The 9,992-nt window shown below is 40.6% G+C and overlaps 2 protein-coding genes across 7 annotated transcripts in view; one reads left to right on the top strand and one right to left on the bottom strand.

The window, feature by feature from the left end:
• The window catches only part of LOC118324196 (membrane-associated guanylate kinase, WW and PDZ domain-containing protein 1-like), a 95,868-nt gene extending 91,370 nt beyond the window's left edge, over positions 1–4,498 (top strand). For 4 of the 6 annotated variants that reach the window (XM_035656392.1, XM_035656393.1, XM_035656394.1 and 1 more), the window contains 3 exons: positions 373–516; positions 629–767; positions 2,324–4,498. In XM_035656392.1, the coding sequence (XP_035512285.1) occupies positions 373–516; positions 629–767; positions 2,324–3,426 (1,386 nt within the window). In that variant the 3' untranslated portion in view covers positions 3,427–4,498. Of the gene's footprint in view, positions 1–372; positions 517–628; positions 768–1,380; positions 1,473–2,323 lie in introns of all 6 variants that reach the window. The other 2 variants (XM_035656395.1, XM_035656397.1) reach the window with 1 other exon arrangement.
• A 3,313-nt stretch (positions 4,499–7,811) lies between these two features.
• LOC118324197 (rhodopsin) lies at positions 7,812–8,873 on the bottom strand. The gene has a single exon (XM_035656398.1). The coding sequence runs from the start codon at positions 8,871–8,873 to the stop codon at positions 7,812–7,814; it is 1,062 nt and encodes a 353-aa protein (XP_035512291.1).
• Positions 8,874–9,992: the final 1,119 nt, after the last annotated feature.

Here is a 9,992-nt window from a genome sequence, read left to right on the forward strand (position 1 = left end):
AGGATCTATAAAATCTGACATTCAAATGAGTGAGTAGTTTATCAATAAAGCTTTGGATCTGTGGGTGCCAGAGAAAATTATTATGAGAGAGACCATGCTGTTGTTGGGAGGGAACTTTTGATGAAGTATGGTAGGTTTTGGTCTTAGTCCAGTCCTTGTGGTGCCCTTGCTTAGTGATCTGTACCCTGATCACAGACTTGTGTGGCATTAATTATTCATGCATTCTAGGGTATTGTACTGCCATTGACATTTTGTGAGTTTCTGTGGGACATGGCTTGATTAGTCCTGATGTTTTGACTCACCTTTTGACTCCTGGATTAGTCACTCCTCCTTTCTGGTGACTCTCTTTATCTCTCCTTTTCTGTGTCACAGGATGCTGAGTTCTACTCTGTGGACCTCGAGCGGGACAGTAAAGGTTTCGGCTTCAGCCTGAGAGGAGGTCGGGAGTACAGCATGGACCTGTATGTGTTGAGACTAGCAGAGGATGGGGCTGCTGTCAGAAATGGCAAGATGAGGGTATGAAACCATTAAAAGTGATTTTTTTTGGCAGGATACATTTCCTCTTTACACAGCATTGATAAAACACTATCATTAACTAGTTGTGACAATAACATGCCCTTTGTTTCAGGTGGGAGATGAGATCCTGGAGATTAATGGTGAGAGCACAAAGAACATGAAGCATTCACGTGCCATTGAACTGATCAAGAACGGTGGTCGCAGGGCACGGCTCGTCCTCAAACGGGGAGATGGATCTGTACCTGAATATGGTAGGTAGTGTTTTTACCCTTTTCCTGTAAATAACACTGCTTATGCCAGCACTGAAATCTTATTATTGTTCCAGCTGTACACACCGCAGACTAGAATAAAGCCTCTTATCTGCTTAGTGCTCCACAGGTACACTTTCATGAATGTTATTAATACAAATGATAAGCATTTAACAGAAGGGCACTTTCTGATACTAGTTTAAAGCCACCTGTCATAGTTTCAGCTGTCAAATATTATTGATTAATGAAGGAATGGTTGACATGAAAGCTTGTTCAATGATTTATAGTCTATAGGATCTGTAACACTGATGTTTTACAGCTGAAGTAATATTCCCTCCCAAGAGCAGTGTTGCTCTGCTGATGGATTATTCCTCTCACAGCATTACTTTCTGGTTTATCTGGGGTCTAATTCTGACACATATCCTCTCTTTCAGATGGTTTTTGAAACTGTATAAAATGTAATATTTCTCTTGTCATTCACAACAAACCCCTTCTTCTCTATATTAAGATGCACTGTAAAACAGCCTCTCGTCTGTTTTATTTGTTTTCTCCTCTCTGTTCCTCCTCCTTTCTCTCTGATTGTCTCTTGTTGCTGGGCTCTTCCTCCTCTCTCCAGCGATGATGGCTCCTCATCTCGCTGTTGGTACAATGAGGAATGACAAGATGGGAGAGCCCTGTTTCTACCTAATGGGCCAAAATCAGACAACGGTTTGTAGCCAAAAGTCTGTCCCAATCCACCCTACCCCTGTCATCTTTTTCCTTTCAATTTTATCCACCCTTCCTTCCAGCTCATCCCTACCAGAATCCCACTTTGTGTGTGTTTGCGCGCGGGTGTGTTTACATAGTGTGCATGCTTTTTGTCTGTTCATGCTTGAATTAAACTTTACTTAATCTAACTTCTGTGAATCCGTACACGTACGAAGCCTCCCCCTTTGCTAGTACAACACCAGATATTTTTACTGGGACTAATTTAATGCCCCTGCTCATCACATGCTGCTGCCATAGCAACTTGTCACTAATTTGGCAGACCTGCAGCCAAACACACTCTTGTTTCTTTGCTTTTGGTTTGTTCTTCCCAATGATGCACATTGAGTTGTTCACCATTTTGTTTTGAATGATTTCCTAGGTGCCTGCTGTTTTGTTGATAATCCCTGCCCTACACTTGCCGATGTGTTGCACCTGCTGTTGTTGCTGACATCACCTTGTGTCTCAACCCGCAGCCCTATAGAGAAACCATATTGAAGTGATTTATCATTTCAATGCATTTTATGTGTATAGATGTAAAGCAGAATGTTACACATCAATTAGCCTGATTGTTTCTGGGGATATATATATAGCATATGAAAGAGCACATGTATGCATGATAAATCTCTGCATTGACTTTATGTCATGTCAATGCAAGAGCTCACATGAACCAACACGGAAAGTCATGTCTGCTGAACACAATAAATGTCACATGTTATTGATGTAAAATTATTCCTCAACCTCAACCTCATCCCTCATTCCTTAATAAGGTATTTCTAGTCAACAAGCTTCTCCTCCCTTCTCCTCTCCTGCAGACGGCAGCAGTGACGGGCACCCTCCCACACCCGGGGCACAAAACACTCCGGAAGTGAGAACGCTACCACCTAATAGCAGATATCACACCTCATTGGAGTCCAGTTATCCACCAGACCTTCACAAACCATCACGCCAGGAGGAGGCTGCACGTGGCCGAGACAGGGACAGGAACAGGGACAGGGCTGGGTCAGATCAGATGGACTACCAAGGCCGGCAATTTAACCCCCACCATCATCACACTTGGAATAACAATCACAGTCAAAGTACCCCCAGACAGCAGTCTCCAGACAACAGTAACGGCAGTAGTAGTGGCAACAAGAAGAGCCGAGGCCGCAAAGTTAAGAAGTCCGAGTCGGAGAGTGGCATCTCTAAACTCCTAAAGACTCTGAGGAAAGACAGCTCGGGAAAGAAGGCTGCAGCTGCCGAGAAACTAAGGGGGCGAGAGCCCTCGGGCAGCAGTTCTACTTTGGACGGGAGGTTTCGCCTGCAGCGGCGTGGCTCCCTTGATCGCTCACCAACCCGAAAGTGCGCCTCGTCTCCTGATCGTCGGCGGGCCAAGTCGATGGACCGCAGGGCAGAGCGAGCCCATCGGGACCATACACCTGAGAGGGAGTATGATGATGGAGGGTTCCTCGCAGTCACACCTGAACGCAAGTTCTACGAGCGGAGGCTCCTCAAGGACTCACATACACCTGGGCAAGTCAGGGAGGCCTCAACCCCCGAGCGCGCCAACAACGGGGATTCCTTGTCTCTTTCCAGGGGCCGTACATATGATAGAGCCACAAAGAACGGCAACCTCCTGAGAGACTCTTCCTCAGAGAGGAGGGAGGAGAGATATCAGATGAACGGGACACCGGAGAGACGATACCGAGTGGAGCGGGACTCTTCCCCTGACAGCAACTACAGCCGGGACGAGCTGAACTATGCAGCAGCACCCAGACTGAAGGACTACTACAGCATGATGAAGAACAACGCTGCACACAACAATGCTGCCTACAACAACACAGGCCATAACAATAACGCAGTAGGCCACAGCCCAAACCAGCTCCCTGAGCCCAAGAGAAGGCTGTACAAAGAAAGCCCCAAAGACCTCAGCATCTAGAGCAGAGCAGAGATCCCCCTCGCCACTCTCTCCTCTATCTGTGCAAACTATGTACCATACACTGGAATTGGACTTCTGAGGATACTAACTCTTGTGCTTTATGTGGTCGACTGGTTTATTGATTGATTTGATTGACTACTTGTGATCCCATCCAGAGATTCATAAAACAGCAGGAGTACAATCCTTCTATCAGTTCATACTGGTTGTTTTGTCATTGTTATAGTTATTTTGAACATAACAGAAGTTGTACTATAGTAAAGGTATTGTATGTGCCTGCATATAAAATCAGTGATATTGCTTTTTGTAGGCATTGCTGAATCTAAATATTTGTTCCCTCAGAGGTATGAAACATTCCTCCAGTTGTGGTAACTTCTAACTACTAAGCTTGTTTTCAACTTGTTTTTAGATGTCTTTTCCATTCCTGAATTGCTTCACTGAACAAACTATAGCACAAGACACTGATGGTTCATAAGAACTGTGAAAGTCACGTTGGACTTATGGCAAAAATCTAAATTTAAGATCTGATGGTAAAAGTATAGTGATAATTATATAAATAATATATGACTTTTTTGCATTTGCTCATTATTTATTTGTTAATTTGGCACATATCTTGAGCAAGCTTCATTAAATCTTTAAGGACCATGGTAGAAGTGCACACTGTACCTGGGAGAAGCATGCTGTACCCTTACTTGTGTTGCATCCTTAAAATGTGTGGCAGCTAACTCTCCTTTGCCTAACTACACCCACACACTCTGAAATTAAGAAATCAGACGGCTGATGTGATAATTGGCAATGGTGTTATTAGTTTCTCCCTTGGAGTAGAACTATAAAAATAAGTTGAGTACTCTGGCCCTTTGTTCCTCAGTGTGTATTAATGTAGAAGGTAAGGAACCTGACTCACTTTCAATTACAGGCAAAATTGTTCTGGTAGATTCTCTGTTGCGGAAAAAAATTTAATTTGTTGCTCAAAAAATGTTCAGTTTCATACTATAGAATAGTCTGCATTATGCCAGAATACCAGCTTGAAGCTGCCACAAATTTTGATTTATCAGATATGCCAAAAAAAAAAAAAGTTTAAACAAACAAATGTGTAAATTATCCCTGTGCAAGCTGCATGTGTAAATCTAAGTGTAGTTTAACCACTTTATCTGATAGGTCTGAGCGAGAATAATCGATAATGAACATGCACTGTAATCCCACAGTAATTGCTAGCCCTGTCCTCATGTTGATGATACCCACATTTGCGCACCGACCACTTCCTGGGTCCTGACACAAAAAGCTGATGTGGTTTGTTGTGTTGGTAATATATGGAGAGTCCCGGTACAGGAGACGACCAATCTGCCATGCTGAGCCATGCTGTCATGTCACTGGAGTCTGACTGCTGCTTTATAATGTGTTTTGTGTGTATTCTCTGTTTTATGTTTCATTAGAGAACTAAAAATATATTGGATAAACCAAAACAAATGCATTGTTTCATCACTGTTGTCGCCATGGTACTGTATTAACAAAAAAGAAGAAAAAAAGAAGAAGAAACACATTTAACAAGTTAACCTGTTGGCCATCACATGTAAAGAATTTTTCCAATGTAACTATTAGGAACCTGTCAAGGAATAAAATGTTGCCTTTTTCTTGTACAAAAGAGAAATCTATGAAAAACCTCAGCAGTGAGGAATGTGATATTGTGTTTATATCTCTGAAATGGACCTGATGATTTATGGGAAATATGTTGATTTACTCTGGATCAGGTATGTAAAGACGTTTTAAAATGAAAGACTGTATTTGGTCAATCAGAAACTGTTTGATGGTTTGAATCTCTCTCGATGGTTAGCCTGCCTTTGTATTATAAAGCACTTGTATGCAGTCTGTGTTCTTCAAGCATTAGTTCTTGCAATGTGCTCCGGACATAATGCTGTCTCTGTGTTGATAAAAGCAGTACATGTATATGGGCCAATCTTTTTTATAAAACTATGCATATATAAATACTACATTGTTCATAGCTTTATTTGACCCATGAAGCTATACATAACATTAGTCTAAGTACAAGTAGATGTGGACTTATCCAGCTTCTTTCCTTGAGATGGATTACAATGTATATGTAGCTATCAAAAGAAGTCTGTGAATGCTATTTTTATTATCAAATAAAGTTTTCCATACAAATTCAAAAGGATTTCATATTTCTGCACAGCTGTTTTTCAGTAATGTCTCTGGAGAGGCTTTGGAGTTTGTATTCTTTTTGATCAAACCTCTCTGGTGTGTCAGTCCTGGTCACACTATGTTTTATTATGCAGCTTCAGAGGCTCTGTTTCATGGAAGATTGACACTATAAACACTAAAATTTACTACATTTAACTGTGACTGTACACTGGTTCACACACTTAAAAAATCTACATGGTAACATGGAAATAGAAGTCAGTATTATGGACTGTCAACTGTACTGCATTCCTCGTCTTCTGAGAAAGGCATTTCATTCTATTTGTGTAACATATAATGGTGCAGTACACAGAATGGAGTGAGGTAGTAAAAGCAATACTGTCAATCTCCATACTCTCCAACAAAAACACAATTCCTGCTTTTTTAATTGTTAGAAAGTTAGAAGCAGTGCTGCCATTACACTAATCATACCACTAATATACTTTGTCATCTCAAATATAATAATGTTATAGTAAAAATTTACAAATAAACACAAATTGACACTTTATTGAACTGGGTCTAATTTATACTAGATTCTTCTAAACTTTAAGATTATAATTGGTATTAAATATTTATTTACAAAAAGCTAAATAGTATCTTGTCTGTGTAAACAAAAAATCCTAGGAGTTCCATCTAATCCAATATTCATCATATCGTTCATATTCACAGAGTATGCTTGTGCAGCCATAGCAAGAGAAGCTTTTCTTTTTTAGTGCTAAATTAAAGCAGTGGGTAATTGTTTTTGTTTTTCCTTAAACTCTCAGCTGGCATTTGACTTCAGTCTGCTAGGTGATTTGTAAATGATCCACTAGTATGATGGTTGCTATAGCTACGCATGAAGGTGGGATGGGAGAGATCTTGAGGTGTTTTTGTGGTATACTGCACAACCAACAACTGAGGAGGAGGAATTCACGTCATCAAGTGAGTTTCGGTCATTGATCATGCTGGTACAACTCATTGTAACGTCTTTCAGAGAGCCCAGCCTTTGAGAACACAAAAACAATAAAGCTATAAACCTTGTAGATCTCAAGTGGGTTTATACTCATTAACTACCCCAACTAATCTGCGATATCCAGTGTTAGGAGTAGGTAGTAGTCACTGTATTACTAAATTATTATTACTGAATAAGAAGAAGAAGAAAGAAGAAGATATACTTTATTAATCCCAAATGGGAAAAAATCTAACATAATAAAAGAAAACCTTTGCTTTAAATGTTGTTTTCTATATTATGAGGCCTGAAAAGAGATTCAAAACCTTTTGAGAAATGCTGTGCAGTTTTCCCAGTGATTCTTCCAATAACCGATTCTTCTTTCTAGCAATATAAGAAATATACAAAGATTTAATTATTAATGGTTTGTGTGTAATATGATGGAAGTAAGGAACACAAGTGAAGAGAAATTGTTTCCATTCCATAACCTTTGCATCAAGGTGTCTCTTGGTAATACAGATTTGTGTTATCCAATAAGTCTTTGTCTGTGTTAACCTTTAATTAATATGATTAATATTCGTCATCAGATAAAGTTGGTGTTGTGTCATGTGTATATTCATCCCTGATTAATAATGTCATAATCCCTGAGGTAGTTCTAAGTCCAAGGTGACCTGTGATAGAGGTGAGATTACAGTAGCAATACAGATGCCTCTACAATAGAAATCCAAACACTATTCTAAGTATCTGTACCATCAAGTTCTTAGCAGAAGAGCAGTAGTCACTAAAATAATAGCTCTAAAGTAGAAATTGACTCAAGACATAAATGCATTCTGAATAGGTCAGTCACATTTATTCAGTTGATTAAATATACTACAGTCATGAACTTTGCCACCCAAATTGCAAGTAAAACATAAACAGGATGAGTCATTTGCAAAGTGCGTTTTATTTTACGTTGCCTTGATTACATGCCTCTACATTCAAAAATAAGCCAGTATCATATAGGATCCAACTGTAAAAGATTAACATTTTTTCCCTTTCCTCTGAGGAAAAAAAAATCTCATAGATAGTTAAGTTGGATATTCTGTACATACAGGAAAAACTCTGTAATGGGCTGACCTTCCCTGCAACTGTCTTTAGGTTGAACCAACTCGTTTGTAAAAATACAAAAAGGAAGTTATTTCTGTAGACATTAGCCTTCAGTCGTTTCCCGGGGGGAGCAGAAGTCTTCTTCTTGGATAGTGGATCATGGAGCCTGTTGACGGCCCTTTTATGCAGGAGACACAGAGCTGGAGGAGACAGAGGAGGCCTCGGTCTTGGAGGCAGTAGATGCTCCCTCCTCTTCCTCGAAGGGATTCTTTCCGCAGCACAAGGTGGTGATCATGCAGTGGCGGAACTGCTTGTTCAAGCAGATGTAGATCAATGGGTTGTAGACGGAGGAGGTCTTGGCAAAGAAAGCCGGGAGGGTCATGAAGACTGGTCCGAACTCTGAGCCCTGATGTGTGAAGATATACCAAGCCACACTGGCATAAGGAACCCAACATATCAGGAAGGCGATACCCATGATAATAACCATGCGGGTGACTTCCTTCTCAGCCCTCTGAGTGGTCTCAGACTCCTGCTGGGCAGCAGCAGCCTCCTTGACAGCACAGAGCAGACGACCATAGCAGAAGAACACGACACACATTGGAATGATAAAGTGGCAGATGAACATGTAGATAACAAAGGACTCATTGTTGAAACCCTCTGCACGTGTGTAGTAGTCGACTCCACATGAGCACTGCATTCCCTCAGGGATGTAACGAGACCAGCCGAGAAGAGGGGGCGCGGCACAAGAAAGGGCCATTACCCAGGTGAAGACCAAACCCATGATTGCGTGATTCTCCCCGAAACGGAAGTTGCTGATGGGCTTGCAGACAACCAGCCACCTTTCAACAGCCAGAGTAACCAGTGACCAGAGCCCAATCTCACCGCCGAGGGTAGCAAAGAATCCTTCCAGATTGCAGCCAAGGCGTCCAAGGACGAAGTAGCCGTGCATTGAGGTGTACATCGTTGTGGTGAATCCTCCAAACACCATGAAGAGGTCAGCCACCGCAAGGTTCAGCAAGATGTAGTTTAGAGGGGTCCGCAGCTTCTTGTGTTCGATGGTGACGTACAGAGTGAGAAAGTTGATGGGGAAGCCAAGAAGGATGAGCAGGAACATGTAGGCACCCAGGGCAGCATAGGCTGCTGGGCTGACAAGGTAGTACTGAGGATAATCATAAGGACTCCGGACAATGCCGGTGGTGTTAACCATAGGGACATAGAAATATGGTCCCTCCGTGCCGTTCATGGTTGCGGCTTGAGGTTGCGATCAGCCCTTCTGTGGTGTTTCTTCTGGCTGTTCCGGAGAGTGATGGAAAGGGACCTTGCAACAAATGGACCCAGGTCTGGCTTTTAAAGGCACACCTTGGATTATCACTTTCCAAATCCGTCAGCACAAAGTGATTTAGGCCACAGTTAATATCTAATCCAGCCACCACTGCAAACATAACTGACCACTCATCAAGATATTAAGGTTACACCTGCTCATGCCTTTCATGGAGCTATCCAGTAACTTCTTATTTTAAAGTATGAATACAACATGGTACCTCATAAAAAAAAAAAATTTAGTAACTATTTTCACCATTGAGATTGACAGTGTTTCTGTGCACAGTTTAAATGTCTCCCCATATTTCTGACATTCTTCCAGGTGCTCCCAACTCCTTAAGCAAAAATATGCAGATAGGATTGTAGCCACTGATTTGCTCCTATATAAATGTGAATTTAAGTGTCAATCTGTTTTAGTTGCTCCAAACCCCCCGACCCTAAATAGAGCTAAGCTGGTAAATGTGATGAATTAACATAAATTAATTTCAGGAATTGTAACCCCAAAACCTTAACCTAATTTAACCTATGGGTGTACAGTATATTTTAACATTCAGTTATAACTATAAAATCAAGTGTAATATTTATTCTAAAAAGAAATTGATCTCAAAGTCATGTGGTTTCAGTCTAATTCTGACAACATTTTATGAACTATCTGAAAGTAAGTGTGTATTTTAGATCACTTTAGTGAGTATGGTCACACAAGAAGTACAAGAAGCCAAAATTATTCATATATACTGAACTATAGTTTAACATTCTGACAAACAAACAATATGACGGAATCATCCTATGAGACAAATTGCTCACAGTAAGGCTGCAACTACAATAATTATTTCAATTTTTATTAATCTGCCAATTGCTTTCTTGATGAATTGGTTAATCCCTCAGTTTTAGTATAAAAAATTAGCTTTTTATGTCCAAACAATATAACATTCAATTCACTGTCATATACAACAACAAAAATCAGCAAATCTTCTAACCACGATCAAATGTTTGGCATTTTCACTTGGAAATTCACTGAATCAATTAATCTATTATTAAAATT

This window comes from Morone saxatilis, unplaced genomic scaffold (assembly GCF_004916995.1).
Source record: "Morone saxatilis isolate NCDOM2014 unplaced genomic scaffold, NCSU_SB_2.0 Contig15, whole genome shotgun sequence".
Classification (NCBI taxonomy): Eukaryota; Metazoa; Chordata; class Actinopteri; family Moronidae; genus Morone; species Morone saxatilis.